This window comes from Centrocercus urophasianus, unplaced genomic scaffold (genome assembly GCF_019232065.1).
Source record: "Centrocercus urophasianus isolate 14NV4802_14NV808 unplaced genomic scaffold, USGS_Curo_1.0 seq_5, whole genome shotgun sequence".
Taxonomy (NCBI): Eukaryota; Metazoa; Chordata; class Aves; order Galliformes; family Phasianidae; genus Centrocercus; species Centrocercus urophasianus.
In genome coordinates this window covers 4,426,589-4,443,166 of record NW_024885088.1, presented here as the reverse complement: position 1 = coordinate 4,443,166, position 16,578 = coordinate 4,426,589, and the positions used below count along the sequence as shown (strand labels likewise).

The window sequence follows — 16,578 nt, the reverse complement described above, 5'->3', positions numbered from 1 at the left end:
CAAAAAAAAAAAAAAAGTAAGGGAATATTGATGGGAAGGTTCAACCTCTACAGCCATGTCACTATCATGACATGCTTCCGGTATCATGGACTAAAAGAACAAAATAGGAGGCATTACTTTTGGAGCAACTCCCATAGTTTCCCTGCTCAAAATGCTCTTTAGAATACCTTTTAACTTTCCAAAGCACAGTCATTAAGGCTATATTATCTCTCGGTTGCTTTGTAAGTGTCTTCAGACTGGAGAGTGGTACATAATGGAGGCCTCTAAAGATTATTTCTAATTCACTGTGCATTGATGTGTTCATTGGTTTATCCAATCTATAAAATGGAAGTATAAATAGACTTTCAAATCATTACGTAACAGTAGAATTGCCTACCATTTATATAGAAGACACTGGTTGTTCCCCTGTACAGCCTCTAATGCATTTTGTGAACTTGGATGACCTCTCTCTGCTTCAGTTTTTTTCATTTCTAGAATTGAAATAGTGGGATTTGCCTAACTAACATTCATAGTGAAAGGCTCAGTATATGTAAAATGCTTTCTAATTCACAGGTTGAAAGGATTGGGATACAGAAACATTTATATTAAAGTTACTGCTAAAGAAAAATCTCAGATATTTGATGTGGTAGGAGATTTTCACGTATTTAAAATAAGAGAGCAGACATACTACGTTAAAGCAGTAGCTGTAGACTGAGATCAGAGCAAACTGTTGAGGAAAAAGCTATTATTTCTTTGTCTGGGTCTGCTTTCGTATGCTTCTGTTTAGATAAGGACTGTAATACAATCTGTTCTCTTTCATTGTTTGGTTTATGCAGGCACAGGCTTGCTACAGGAAGTGGTTTATCTAGTGAGTCAGGGAGCTGATCCAGATGAGATTGGACTAATGAATATAGATGAACAACTTCCAGTCCTAGAGTACCCTCAGCCTGGTCTGGACATCATCAAGGTACAATTTATTACAAAGAAACTCACTCAGCATTTGGATATCTTTTTGTAGCTTCATGTTTATCACTTCATCTCATCCTGTGCCCTTGTCCTTGTTCAGTTTGTTGGAATGATTCAGAGTATTATTACGTTATTTTGAAGTTGGGTTTATTAATCTTGATTATATTCCAGTGCTTTAAAACATATTTCTCAATGTCCTAAACATATTGACAACAGATTTCTTGAAGAAAGGAGTTATGTAAGTGGAAGCTCTCCAAATGAGACTGATTTGCTCTGATCCTTTCCCTGAATTTGCAGAAGAACTACAAATGCAGAGATCTGTGAATCTGTAGACACTCTACTCTGAATTTGAACATACAGCTCCCAAGAGACTCAGAGTCTGTGGATCTATGAACTCTGTAGTGGAGTTAGAGGAGTTTGGAGTATTTTGCATGAAATGACTTTGGCATTGTTAAAAGTTACTCAGATTAGTGGCATGGCATGTTAAGTGTGATCTTGTTATTGCTCTAACTACTTTAGATACAGGTCTAATCATTCCAAGATATGCAAAATACCAGGCTCCATCTGAAGGCTGCTACAGTGCTTGCTGATTTGAGCTAGCTAAGGCTAGTATGGATAGATCAAAGCTGGTTCCAGTCACTTACTACTGCAGCATTTGGCCCTCTTTAGGATGATTATTCAGGGGCCAGAGATTGCTTTCCTTTTTTGCTTTGTGACCCTAGTCTAGTGAGACCTCAGTGATGTGTCAATGCAAATAAGCAGGAGCAATAGTGAGAGGTTTAGTTTGAGATCACGCATTGTGGATACTCTGCTAACAACTCAATCCAGTAGTAGTTTATGCAGATTTTAACTACTGGAAGATGATCTTGTCATAAGACAATTTTTTTTTTTTTCCAAATTATTATTGAAAAATACCTTTAAAAGTGTTTATGTACTCAGGTAAACCTTTGAATTGTCTGGGTCCAATTCTGAGGCTAAAATAAGCTTTGGATTATAATTTTGAAGTTGAAAAATTAAGGATAGGGTTTTTTGAAGCTGTTCATTCAGCCCTTCTAATGTTTTTCACTGAATTTTAGTGGGAGTGTCAGTGAAAACAAGGTCAGTTTTATGCTAAGAATCTTCAACCCTTCTAGTCTTCCTAAGAGGATCCTACAAATTGGAGTAGTTTCCAAGATCCATCCTTTTGGTTTAAAACAGATGAAATTCTCTGACCTAATTTCTAGTCCAGACCCCTATTAATTTAAGAAGTGAATTTCTGCATGTGGCTCAGTAAAGTAAAGGACATCAGTTCAGGAGAACTCAGGATGTGCCAAAAACTAATACTTAGTTTCTTTGCTTTATTTTAGGAACTGACATCTCCTCGCCTCATAAAAAGCCACCTACCATATCGTTTTTTGCCTTCAGACCTCCATAATGGCAATTCAAAGGTAAGAATTAATTCATGCTTGTCTAACTGAACCAGCAGCAATTATTTATGTGCTTAGGGAAACGGGAAAAACAAACTTTCATTAAGATGATTTCCCTCCTTTGTCGTAGGTAATATACATGGCTCGCAACCCCAAAGACCTGGTGGTGTCTTATTACCAGTTTCACCGCTCCCTAAGGACCATGAGCTACAGAGGAACATTTCAGGAGTTCTGCAGAAGGTTTATGAATGACAAGTGTAAGGAGTGACTGTCTGTGCGCATGTTGTTACACATTTATTTTCATCTCTGCAAGTACAAAAATGAAGTAGATAAAGATGCATTTATTTTGTTTTATACTGCAAGGAGGGTACTAGAGATACAGTGCTGCGTGAGCTTAGATTTGTCTGTGCAAACTGTGGCCATATCTTGTAAATAACTGTCTTACAATATTTGACCCTGTGGGATCAATTGTGTTTGACTTCACTCAGGTAAATTCTAGTTTGCATGAGACTGAGCTCATGCATCAGTAGGAATACAGTAGTAAGTTCACAGAATCACAGAATCACCCGGGTTGGAAGGGACCTCAAGGATCATGTAGTTCCAACCCCCCTGCCTAGCAGGGCCACCAAACACACACATTCAGATCAGGTTGCCCAGGACCCTGTCCAACCTGGCCTTAAACACATCCAAGGACGGGGCATCCACAACCTCCCTGGGCAACCCGTTCCAGGGCCTAACCACTCTCCTTGTATAGAACTTCCCCCTAACATCCAAAAGTTACCTGTAAGAAGGTAATTGCAGGCTGAAAATTTACTACTGTAATGTAACTTGTGTTACAACAGCTCATCAGCTGCTTGCTCAGTAACTTCTGTGAGTGAAGGCTGTTTCATTACATACCAACCCACTGTGTTCCCTTCAGGCTGCACTACCTTAAGTAGCTCCATTGCACGAACTTAGTAACATTACAGGGAGTGAAGGCTTGTTCTCATTTAAGTAGCTGTCACTGAGCTTTTTGCCAATGGATTGCCATGCTTTGTAGCTAGCAAGATCAAAAAACAGAACAATGCAGGTTTTTTTTACTGCATTCTCTTTCTCTATAAAATCTTCTTTATGCACCCTAATGTGATGTTAAGAAGTCACAAGACACTTTGGTCTGCTCTGAGACAAGCATCTCCTCTAGATCCAGAAAATGTTATTTTGGGGGACTTGATGCTAAAGAAGCTGCATAATACTAAAGGAAAGGAAAAAGGTAAAAGCCTGCCAATGGAGGTTAGTTAACAGGCTTTATAAGGCTTGCCACTTTCTTTTGTGCAGGAGGGTAAATATCCTTCCATTCCCAACCCACCTTCAACTTTTTTTTCTGCATTCCCCTAGAATGGGAATCTTGTCTGCAACCCATGAGCAGGAGCTTCTACATTGGAGACATATTAAAGATAGGTTCTTCTAAGATGGGAGGAAGGTTCTTCATTCTCTTTCATGTAAATATCCCAGGAGTTATTTAGATCTTTATCTTATAGCAGCTATGTGATTTGTCATTACCTTCTGGAGTCAGTAAAACATTGCAGCGTGTTCTGTGTCTGTAATTATGCAAAGTGAGTGTTTTGTAATACAGTAAAAATGGCACTTATTTGAGTGATTTCATCTCATGGAAGCAATATAGAAGCAAAAAAAGTAAGCATTCAAAGTAGTGCAAGAAGGAGAAGCATTAAATCCAAATGACACAATCCCATTTTTTTAACCCCTTATCTTATATCTGTCCATCTGGAAACAGATTTAGTACATGCTAGCTCTTACGCTAATGGGTGATTGATTTTGAATATGCTAATTCTTTGTCACTACCCTCTGGAGCTTAAGGGAATTTCTTACATAAAATGCAGGTAAACTCTATTATCATAATGTTAACAGATTCTTGCCCTGTGCAGTTAGGAGCAGCTAGCAAAAGGGTTTTTTGCTTGACTGATGTGTAAGCTTCTTTAAAATTATAAAGAATAGAAATTATGTTTAATGCTTTTCTGAAGTTGTTTTGTTGTAAGGATAAAAATATCAATACTGAGAAAATGTGAAGAACTGCTCACTGTATTTGCTTAGCTTCTACCTTGATTATCTGAGATACTTTGAGGAAGTGCCATTGTGCCATTGTGTCCAAGAAGGTATCCTGGGATACGTTAGGAAGAGCATGGCCAACAGGTCAGGTGATCCACTTCCTCTACTCTGTTCTGGTGTGGCCATATTTAGAGTGCCAGTTCTGGGCTCCCCAGTTCAAAACAGAGAGGGATCTCATAGGAGGAGCTCAGTGGAGAGCCACAAAGATGATAAAACTCTTGGAGCATCTCCCATATGAGGCAAGGCTGAGTAACCTGGGTCTGTTCAGCCTGGAGAAAAGAAGACTGAGAGGCGGATCTGATAAATTTTTATGAATAGCTAAAGGGAGGTGGGGGGCAAATGGATGAGGCCAGACTCTTCTTGGTGGTCTGTAGCAATAGGACAAGGAGTAGAGCCTAGAACTTGAATGTTGAAAGTTCCATACAAATATTTGGAAGATCTTCTTTAGTGACGGAGCACTGGAATGGGTTATCCAGAGAGGTTGTGGAGCCTGCTATGGAGATGAATTCAAGACCCATCTGGACATCTACCTATACAGCCTATTGTAGGGTACCTGCTTCAGCAGGCGGGTTGGACTTGATGATCTTCTGAGGTTCCTTCTAACCTATGCAATTCTGTGATTCTGTAATGCATTTCTCCTTTGCTTTCCTTTCTGATACTGTTGGCAGCAAAACATACTTTTAGATAATAAATGCCAGTGTCTGTACCTCTGCTACACACAAAGATAGACAAAAATCAGTCAAATGTGGATTTTGTCAGAGAAGTGGAAAATAAAGCAGGAAAAAAATTGAGGGGATTGGAGCTTCTATTAACCACTGCCTCAGCAGTGCTGGGAACATGGGCCCTCCTGGTGTACCAACTTAGCTACAATATATCTGAGAGCATGTTCTGGAATATCTACCTAGGTTGCATGGAAATGCTAAGAAAGTAACAACAGAAGAGAATAAGTCTTAGATTTTAGAGGAAGCAAAAGATAAATAGAATATTCTATTGGTACACCTTTAGTATTCTGAGAATGACAGTGAAGCATATTACTATGTGTGTTTCTTCAATACTTGTGTAATAAAGAAAAGATAATGGCTGTTAGCAGTTCTTTGTCCGTCACAGCAGATGCTTTATGGAATTTTCCACTGTATATGGATTTCCATTACATATGTTGTCTGTGCTTTGAGTAATGGAAGGTGCAGTCTGATAACGCCAACTGCAGGAATTTGCACAGGTCAGAGCCACTGAAAATTTACTTTTTGCAAATATATCTCTGTAATTTTTATATTGGCTCAACTTTGGTGCAGTAGTCAGGCATTACTAATACTGAGCTCCCGAGAGGCCCATAGTGAAATATGGTTGCACTTTCAGTTGAGTATTTTTTCTTTAGGTTAGGTTAGCTCTTTTGAATATTCCACACTGGTAGAAATGTTCTTTTCCAATTAAGTAAGTCACTGTGCATGGCAACGGAGCAAAACCAGACAACTCTCTTAAGGCTGTTAATCACCCAAATTAATTTAGTTTTCATTTTTACATTTTTGAAGGGGAATTAATAACAACAGTATTAATATTTCCTCATGCCAATCGTAATATCTTCTGTATCTATAGTAGGATATGGTTCGTGGTTTGAACATGTCCAAGAGTTTTGGGAACATCATATGGATGCCAATGTACTTTTCCTCAAGTATGAAGATATGCACAAGGTAGGTTAGATGTAACAAAGAGGCATTTTAAACACTTTAAATGTCATAACATGTAAAACATATGAAGTTTAAAAATTGTTTCTTGTGCCCGTGTTTGAGCTTTCTAATCTCTGATACCATTTTTAAAGCAGTGGCATTCATAGCTTCCATGAGCACTGTTGTAAACCTAGTAATTTATTCAGGAATCTACCTGCTTGTATAGGTGGTCAACAGTTCACACAGAGCAGGTGCTCTTGCTACACATCCCTTGACTTTCATTTAAAATGAGTGTCTTATTGTGTGTTCTGTATCAGTGAGAACTGAAGTCTCTCTCATTAGGGGTTTGTCTCACATATCTCACAATTATTCTGATTATTTGGTTGTCCTTACTGTCAGCTGTGAATCTGTCTTAAAAACAATTTGAGGTAATGATGTAGCATGAGGTGAACTTCTAGGGTTGTTACAGCATGCTGGCTGATAAATCCACTTTATTTTTAATCAGAAATGTAATGAAAGTACTACATTGAACATCATTTCCCATTTCCTATATAGCAGTAATATATTTTTGAGGATTAATAAACATTTTCAAAGTGAGCACTGTTCCCAAGGGTTCATCTTGGGACTGGTACTCTTTAACATCTTTATCAATCACACAGATGATGTGATTGAGTGCACCCTTGGCAAGTTTTCTGATGACACCAAGCTGAGTGGTGTGGTTGGTACAGCTGAAGGGAGGGATGCCATGCAGAGGGAGCTTGATAAACTCAAAAGGTGGGCCCACATGTACCTAATGAGGTTCAGCAAAGCAAAGTGCAAGGTTTTGCACTTGGGTCAAGGTAATCCCAGATACGTATGCAACCTGGAAGAAGAACACCTTGAGACAGCCCTGCTGAGAAGTACTTGGGGATCCTGGTTGATGAAAAACTGACATGAGCCAGTAGCGTGCTCTTGTAGCCCAGAAGGCCTGTGGTGTCCTGGATTCTGTCAGAGAGGAGTGGCCAATAAGGTGAGTGAGGGAGGTGATTGACCCCCTCTACTCTGCCCTCATGAGGTTCCAGCTGGTGTACTGTGTCCAAGACTGGGGCCCCTAACATGGGAATGGTGTGGAGCTTTTGGAGAGCGTACAGATGAAGGCCACAAAGATGATTATAGAGCTGGAGAACCTTTCCTATGAAGACTGGCTGAAGGAGCTGGGCTTATTCATCTTGGAAAAGAGAAGGCTGCAGGGAAACTTCATTGCAGCCTTTTAATATTTAAAGGGAGTTTATAAACATGAGGAAAATCAACTTTTTACAAGGGTACATAGCAATAGGACAAAGGGGGATGGTTTTAAACTAAAGGAGGAGAGGTTTAGATTTTATGTCAGAGGGAAGTTTTTTACTGAGGGAGTGGTGAAGTGGTGGCACAGGCTGGCCAGAAGTGTTTAAGGGGACCTGGGCAATCTGATCTAGTACTTGATCTGCCTGTGGCAAGGGAAGTTGGAACTTGACGATCCTTGAGTTCCCTTCCAACCTAAAGCATTCTATGATTTCTATGATATTTGACTGGAAAATTAATGCAGACATAGGATGAACCCAGCTCCTATGTCTAAACCTCCAAAAAGGCAAGAGCAAGGTAGAACTCAATAAAGCTGAATAAATATACAATTTCAGCTTATATTTTTCTTGTACTTTCTGACAGAAGATGTGGTGAAGCAGAATAATGATGCTAATTTGGTAGCAGTGATTTAAAACCCACAATTTTGAATAACGTTTTCATTCTCATCTGTGCATTGAGGGATGCTGCTGAAAGCTGGTAGCATCACAGCATCTGTGTACCTTCCTGCTTGTCCTCCTCTAATTACTTGGAATGTGAGGGCTTATTCTCAGCAAATCAGAAGGTGGCAGCATTTTAAGACAGTGATGCTTCTGGAACTTCTTCATTGGTATTTTTCACATTCATCATGATGAAATGGTTTTGAAATATTGAAAATCATTTTATAAATTCACTTGAAATACTGCAAAATAAACTCATCTTTAAATGCTCTCTTACAGGACTTGGCAACAATGGTTGAGCAATTGGTGAGATTCTTAGGAGTTTCTTATGACAAAGCACAGCTGGAATCCATGGTGGAACACTGCCATCAACTCATTGATCAGTGCTGTAATGCAGAAGCACTTCCTGTTGGCAGGGGTATGTTTAAAACCCACAGTAAAAATCCTAAGAGTGGAAGTTGAAAAAAGCAACTGACAGCTTAGAAACCTTCAAGATATGTTAAGGTGTTGGCAAAATGTTGATACATAAATGATGAGAGGAAAACTGATTTTTGGTGTAATTTTGGGAGTTGTTTTGTAACAACGATAGAAATGACTAAAAAGAACAGAAACATTCAAGCTCAGCAGCTTATATGCAACACCATCCAAACTGCTCTGTTTAAGCAGACAAGATGTCTTTGGCTTAATTCAACTGAATATACTATTGATGTTGAGAAGACCACTTAGCTCCTTCTGACATTTGGAATATCAAAGCATGTACAATTACTCGTAGTTTGTCCTGGCTTAAAAACCTTTATATGAGATTCTCTGGAATAGCAGGTAATTCTAATTTGAAGTCATCAAATGGCAAGAACATATCGTTCTTCTCATGTGCTTTTTTCATTGTCTGCCTTGGCTGTCTAAAATGTGTGTAGCTTATAGATGTTTGTTCTTTTGAGGCCTTTCTGCAGGAATCCAAAGTGCTCTTTGATCTAGTCTAGTCCTTCGTTAGTGTAATAAAAATCAATTCTTTTCTAATTCTTCTTTCTGATAAGCATAGAAGAATAAACTCAAGAAGCCCTTCAACTTACTTAACATAGCACTTAACTCTTTTTGAAAATGAGGACTTAAGAAAGCGATGGAGAGTTCCTGTGTCAGCTTCACAAGTGCCTTTTCCAAAGTGAAATCAAACTAAAGAGATCACTTTAGCCACTCATACAATTTGACTTGAACTGGAACTTTTGGTTCCCCTCGTTTATCTGTCTGTAGCCATGTTACCACTTTTTGTTACAGCATCATGCATAAAGCTCATGCTTATCATGGCTGCAGGGTCTTTTCAGTGGTTGTGGTTTAAAGGTTATTGTCCCTTATGCAGGCAGTGTGACCTGAATACTTTGTTCTTAGGTTTCTGTGTAGGAGCCCTTTCCACATGACTTCTCTCAGCCAATCTTGTTGTTATCTGCAAGTTTTCTTAACTGTAATTTTTACACGTATTTTCAAATGTCTGATAAAAACATCAAATATCATCAGTCCTTCTTGACTACTTATTTTAAGTAGTTTATCATACATTTATCATACATTTTGTTTATTGGTGTGGGGCTGGCTGACAGATATCCACCAAGCTGCTTTCTCAGTTCCCTTCAGCAATATTGGTGGATCAAAAAGAATGAAAAAGCTAATTGGTCAAGATAAAGAAAGGGAGATTGCATCACGGGCAAACTTGGGGAAGATCAATTGATTTCCAATTAAAAATTGAGTATGATAGTGTGAAACAAAACAAAAAACACCTTTTTCTCATGCCCTTTTCCCTCAAGTCTTGACTTCAGTCCTCATTCTCCCACATCTTTCCAACGCTGAGTGGCACAGGAGGAATGGGGAACCCGTTAACAACAGTTACTTTCTGCTGCTGTTTTCTCTTCAGACTTTTCCCCTGCTCCAGTGTGAGAATCCCTCCCACAGGACACAGCCTTTCACAAATTGTTACACTACAGGAGTTTCCAACAGGCTGCAATTCTCAAAGAATCATTCCACCATGGGCCTCATCATGGGGTACAGTACTTCAGGAAAAAACTGCTATAGCGTGGGTGACCCATAACAAGCTTCAGCATGGAAATCTGCTACATCGTGGTCCTCTAGGCTGCAGGGGGACAACCTGCACCACTACAGTCTTGTCCACGTACTTGCAGGAAAATATCCACTCTGGCATTTGGAACAACACTTCCTCCCACTCCTTTTTTCCTCACTTTGTGTTGCTTCTCTCATATTTTTTTTACCTCCTCTCTTACAGCTGTTTACTCCTTAAATTCATTATCATGGAGGCACTGTCAGCCAGTAGTGAGTCTGCTTTGGAGCCATCTGGAACTGATTCTGTCTAGTGTGTGGAGCAGCTCCTGCGCTCTTCTCACAGAAGCCACCTTTGCAGCTTCCTCAAACCTTTCTGTCTAAACTCAAAGAACATTTTATAATATGCTAAATAATACATAATATACTAAAAAAACACTAAAATCACATGCCTTAAAAAAGTCCATTGTATCTTTGCAATCACCTTTAATCAGTCAGGCTGTAATCATATGAACATTCGGTCAGGTTTGTGTGAGAGGATCTGTTTCCCATGAAAGCAGGTTTACTGATATTCTATACTGCCTTTGTCTTTTTTTGGCAGAGCTTCATGCCAGTTTTCATTACCCTGCCCAGACTATGGTCAGAGTAACTGACCCTCACTAATTTGTATTCTGTGCATGTTGCCACGTACTTTTCAGAATGTCGTACTTTGAAAAAGGCGTTGCTCAAACATCCTTGCTTTTATCTGTGAATTTGTGAACCTGGCACTGAAAGGTTGTTATTATTACGTAGAAGCTGTACACTCTAGTTGTTACAGAAGGATCTGGAAGATGAACTTCTATGAGCAGTTCTGTAACTGTGATATGGCACCTCTTTTGCTCCAGTGCAGTTATGTTCTGGTAAATGATGAGTTCTTGAAATAAATATCTCAAGATTGCTAGCTTGAATTAAAATTCTGGTAAGGGTGAAAGACTGGAGTTTTACTGAAAGACCTCTAGTTTTCAGCCCAGTATCCACAGTGTAGTGTGTTTTTCTGCTGTTAGATATCTTAACTCTCATCCTACTCTCACCCCACTTCAAACTGAAAATTCAACATGTAACACAGCGTGCATTTTGTGTGAAAACCACAAACCATCTCGTTTACAGTAGAATTTTACAGCAGGTTACCTGACTACCTGACTACTACAGCAGATTACCAGCCTACTTCTTGGCTGTGAAAACAAGATCAAAAAATGAGTCTGGTAAGGCATCCTGAGCACCTTGGAGTTTCAGGCAAGATTTTGCAATCAACAGAGCCTCCTCTGTTCAATTGTGTCAAGTTACACGGAAACCTAGGTTTGTACCTAGCCTCTGCTCTCTTAGAGATCTGTGGAGCAGCATCAGCGACTTGCTGTGCACAGCTAAAATCCCTCCTCCTTGTCTAGTGAAAGCCAGAAAGGCAGTTGTGGAAGGAAGGTGAGGCTATAATATCAGAAAAACCAGAGAAAAGAGAATAGAGCTGCTGCTGAGGCCTTCAGCAGGCAGAAAGGTCAGCTTTTGTCCCCACTGCCCAGTTCACCCACACAAATGGGGCAGTGCCTGCTTTTGCTGCGTGCACACTTCCATATGCAGTGTTAGTGTTCGCTGTTTTGTAGTAGAGCCTGCAAACCCCCGAAGTTCTGAGCCTCTTATTCTTATCTTCTACAAATCTTTCAAAAAAGATCCCTCTGTTTTTTAATATGCAAGAAAGGCAGCTACTGCAGCAAATTTGATATTTTGTCATTTGCTCTCTATGTGCTTTTTATTAAAAATATTCTTATTTTGAATTTCTTTTGTTCACTGTCTTTGGCTTTTACAACATTTTGTTACTTCAGAATGTAGCTTCATTAACGGAGCTTTGTTCTTCTGTTCATTTGTGTGACAAAGAATTCTGGCAATAACATGACAGCTTATTGTAATTTGTTTCAAATATTTTTAATTTGTCATTAGTTACATTTACTTTATTTTGCTTTATTTTAGTTCTTCATTTTTTTTTCTTTTAGCACATTGATCTTTACTCTGAAGATAACCCTGAGCTTCTGTGAAAGCAGAAAAATGATTAGATATATTACTTATATTTGAGTCATAGTTTACACAGTTGCATGATTCAAATCATAAACCAGGTGGGTGACTTTTTTTGACAACCTATCCATTCATATGGTAACAAAAAACATGTTACAAATAATCTACTGCATATGCCCTTTATAATACCTATGATTTGTTTGTATGTGTTGTTAGGGAGATTCAGAAATTAAAAGTTTATCTTTCCCAAGCAGAGGAAGAAAATGTTTTATTAACATTGTTGAAATGGAAATACGGGCTTTTATGCAATTATAGTTGTGAGAATACAACTAATTTTTATTATCAGATATTTATGGTTGCAGGAAATGTTTTAAGTCTCTTTGATAAAGGAGACATTTTGCAAAAGAAATATGTGTGATGTATTTTCTGTAACTTTCATGTTCTTTTGACCTTTGGATCCTGAAAGCAAACTGCAACACTGTCAGACCTGTAGGCGTTTTGGGGCAGTACTTTTCATGCAATGGTCCTTGCCACACATACTGCATCATCATGCAAATGTGTAATTTATTGAGGTTTCAAACAGTTTTGTCTTACGGCTCGATTATAGAGTTGCTGCATAAAAGCAATGGTAATTAAATTAAATGGGTATTCTTTGTATGCATCAAATGCATAATTAAGTTCCCTGCATGTAGTTTTGCTCTTGCTGTTATGATTAAACTCAGTGGTACCGCAGTCTCAGTTTTCCTTTCATTTATTCCAGCTGAACAAGCCTGGATTTTGTCTTTATTTATACCCAATATCAGTGAGACACCAACAAATAATCCTGACTGACTATGACATAAACAAAATCTGTTGCAAAGAATCAGCGCCTAAGGGAGCTCTAGCTTTTGGCTGGTGATTTCAGCAGTGTCAGCAAGTTATGTTACTAGCTGGCCTCAGTAGGCAATACTCCATACACTGAAGAAGTATTGTGTCCATAGCACATCCATTGAAAGCTTTCTGCTCCTTATGTACAAAATTAAATGGCACAAACTGGGTGTATAGTACACATTCTTTTCAATGGATATTATTTAAGTATTTAACAAACTGTCGCCCTCAGTTTTGAAAAGTCATCTGTAGAATTAATCTTTAAGTGTAAAATAATAGAATTTTGCTATGCTAAAATTTCATCGATATTCAGTAATCTAGTTAATGGTCTGTATTCTATGCACCGTTTGGGTAGTTTCCCAACCCATGTGTGGTACAGGCACAGTCATTTTGAAATGCATTGTTAGGTGATGGGATTATTAAACATCCTTACTTTGCACTGGCACCAGAAATCAACTTCTGAATTAACATCCAAAACAAGATCTGTATTTAATGCTCATTAAGGCTAGAGCAAAATCTTGTAATCTGATTTTTTTCTCGGATAATAGTCTCCAAATCCAGACCACAGTAGGGTACTCACTTCAGGGTTTTGCAAGAGTTGTAGCATCGGGCAAATGGGGAAGATACAAAGTAGCCTCAGGTCTTACTGAGGTTTCAGCGAAAGCTAATACTGGTCAGCTTCTCACAAATAATACTTTGTGCCCTGCATAACAAGACTGTAGAAATTTGGTATCCTGTCTGCTCTCTGACTTGTGTTCCCTCTCTATGTTTCAGGTCGAGTTGGGCTGTGGAAAGACATCTTCACTGTTTCAATGAATGAGAAATTTGATTTAGTATATAAACAGAAGATGGGAAAATGTGACCTCACATTTGATTTTTATTTATAAAAAATGCATGCATATGATATCCAGATATAGCTAGAAGTGCTTTATGCATTCATTTATTACCTGCTGGACAAACTACTGTAGCTATTATGTGTATCAAGATTTAAAGAAAGAAAATCAATCTAAGTAAACCATAACAGATACAGTTATCTTTGATCCTGAACAGCTGTTTATTTTCTGGTATTTTAATTCTTCATCCACACACAAGAACTTCCTAGACAATACTAGAATATTCAGCTGCTATGGAATGTATTATATCAGTATAAGGTATGTATCATATATGCAACTAGAATGTACACCTTTTCAGCCCCACATTGATTATTTAATATTTTATAAAAGCTTTTCACTAGAACCTAAATAGCTGTCCATAAACCAAATAAATTATTTCAGAGGGAATCAAGTAACAGGCCAAAACTGTATGCTAGAATGATCTCAGGGGTTAATCTCATCATATTTATTTTTATAGCTGGTAAATCAAGTATAAATAAATCCCATTCCAAAATAGTAGCTGATTAAAGTGGGGTTCACACTAAGTTCTGCGCACCCATATCTGTGTAATTTCTGAGTAGGTTCTGTGTACTGGCATACTCTGCAAGACAGGCCTTGTTATGAAATACAGCTGTGATTGTCACTCTAATCACAAAACCCACCCACGTTTCAGATGGATGTCTTCCTGATGGATGAACCTGTGTGACCTGGTTTGGGGAACCTGGTTTGGCAGGGGGGTTGGTCTCGATGATCTCTAGAGGTCCCTTCCAACCCCTACAATGCTGTGATTCTGTGAAGTTCAGCTCCATGCAGAAGGTGAGAGAACAGAAGCTTTTTATGTCCCCAGCTCTCACTCGGTCCATCAAAACTGGGCTAAAAAGCATAACATCTGATGCAGAGGTTTTTCTCCAGGAATCAGGCTGACTAATGTCAGTTTCCTGTGTAGATCTGAGTTTCACTTGTTAGATAAGGAAGAGAAGATAAGGTGCTGGATATCCTCAAGTTCCACCAAAAGTTAAAAGCACGCAATACTATTTGCGCTACTGGACTCCATCACACCTCACTTAAGGCTGGTTGTGTGTGACACACTAAGTAGGGAGAGGAAACAGCAGCACTGAAGAAAGAGAGTTTAAAAATACATCACCAGGTGGGAGTAGTGTATGCATGATAGTTTCAGTAATTGTAAGCTATGACTTGTCTGGATTATAATCAGAATTCAAGTTTATTACTTTATCTTTTTTATTTTCTATGACAGGTATGCAAACAGCCTGAAGTAGTCTACTATTGCTGTAAAGCTCTCCAGAATGATTTTATGCTGTTAGGTAATGACATCAATGCCTTTCAGGTTCTCAGCTGCAGGAGGCCCATTTTTGCTAGTCAAATATTCAATCTCACCAAAAGCTGTGAGGAAGGACTAGCAGATTTTTAGTGTTTCAGTTCTGTTGGGAAACAAACTGTCAGTTCAGCTGGCAAGTGGTGTAGCATGATGTGGCTTGACAGCACTTTTCCTTGTATATTTGTGAGTGAAAATGCTTTCTGTGAAATTTTATTTCTATTTTTATATTTTTAGTACTGTATGAATATTAAGCACTACACATTATACTTCTGTGCTTGCTCGCTTATTGAATAAAAGATGTGTTCCATGCGTTGTGGTTTGCTCATTTTGTAGCCCTCCTATTCATCTTGGGAGATGGATCCTCTTCACTACCAACACCTCCAGACTTAAGACAGAACAACTGCAGAAACACAATATCAAATCAGACCATTGCCTGACCCTGTGAGCTGTTTCTGACACTGCTAGTAACAAATGCCTATGCAAGAATGTAGTAGAGAGCATAGCATTCTCTGAGCATCTTTGTGTTTAGTAGCTCTTTGTGGAGTTTTTCTTCCTCTGTGCTGGAATTGACAGCATTCTGTGGTAATAGACTCCACACACAGTGCAGAAAAAGGACTTCCTTTGTTTGCTTAGGGGCTGCCATCACACAGTATAATTTGATGTTCCTTTGTTCTTGAATTGTGGTGGCTGATACAGTCACTGTGCCATCCACTCAGGATTTTACACTTCTGTCTTATCTTACTTCTGTCTCCCAGGCAGCCCTATTCTGGAGTCCTAGACTGTCATACAGAAGGCCAAAACCCACAAATTGGTAAGTCTTCAAGAAGGCAGGAGCAGAAGGAATAGTTGTCTCCTGTGTCTTGCTACTGAGTGGACAAAATTTCCCCACACTTAATGTGAGTTTGAGGCAGAAGAAAGATTTCATTAGCACAAAAAATCCACTGAAGTTGCTTTAACGTAAGGACATACAAGTAATTTATCCTTACCAGTCACTTAAAAGGCTTCTTGTGTTTCTGAAGACACTAGTAGATCATATCCCCGTTCTCAAGCACAGCCCATCTCCTTTGCTGCAGAAGACAACCACCCTCAGCCCTCAATCAAAAGCTGGTGGCTTCTAAACCCACATTTTAACACTTATGTCTATGTCTGCTAATGCCAAATTTAGTATATGCAGTCACCAGCTAACAATCTAGAGGAGGAACGGCTAGTTCGCTCCAAAAAAACTACATACTACAGACAGCAAGAGCTTCTATGATAATCCACTGTGTATCTACAACTATTCTGGAACTCCATATATTAGACAACAAAGTTACTGTGTGCTAAGAATCTGCTTTCCACAAAGGCTCTCCTCCGCCAGAGTTCATCTCTCCAGTCCCTTGACCTCATTGCCCTGAGCCATTCGGTGAAATTCATTCAAACCAGAAGCCCGCCCAAAGCCCATTCCCATAGAAGCCATGCTGAAATTTTACCTTTGGATATCAGGTCTTTCCAAGCATTTCAATCTATTAAAAGCAATAGGTGGTGAACTCCATGTTTTGACAGTGTGAA

General features: G+C 38.9%; 1 protein-coding gene across 2 annotated transcripts in view; it reads left to right on the top strand.

Annotated features, from left to right (window-relative positions):
- SULT4A1 (sulfotransferase family 4A member 1) overlaps nucleotides 1-15,339 on the top strand; it is a 30,891-nt gene extending 15,552 nt beyond the window's left edge. The window contains exons 2-8 of one of the 2 annotated variants that reach the window (XR_006171487.1): nucleotides 816-946; nucleotides 2,292-2,372; nucleotides 2,482-2,608; nucleotides 6,048-6,142; nucleotides 8,155-8,293; nucleotides 11,937-12,056; nucleotides 13,597-13,682. Coding sequence is in view for 1 of the 2 variants with exons in the window: in XM_042835045.1 (XP_042690979.1) it covers nucleotides 816-946; nucleotides 2,292-2,372; nucleotides 2,482-2,608; nucleotides 6,048-6,142; nucleotides 8,155-8,293; nucleotides 13,597-13,709 (686 nt within the window). In the remaining variant the exon portion in view is untranslated. Of the gene's footprint in view, nucleotides 1-815; nucleotides 947-2,291; nucleotides 2,373-2,481; nucleotides 2,609-6,047; nucleotides 6,143-8,154; nucleotides 8,294-11,936; nucleotides 12,057-13,596 lie in introns of both variants that reach the window. The other variant, XM_042835045.1, reaches the window with a different exon arrangement.
- Nucleotides 15,340-16,578: the final 1,239 nt, after the last annotated feature.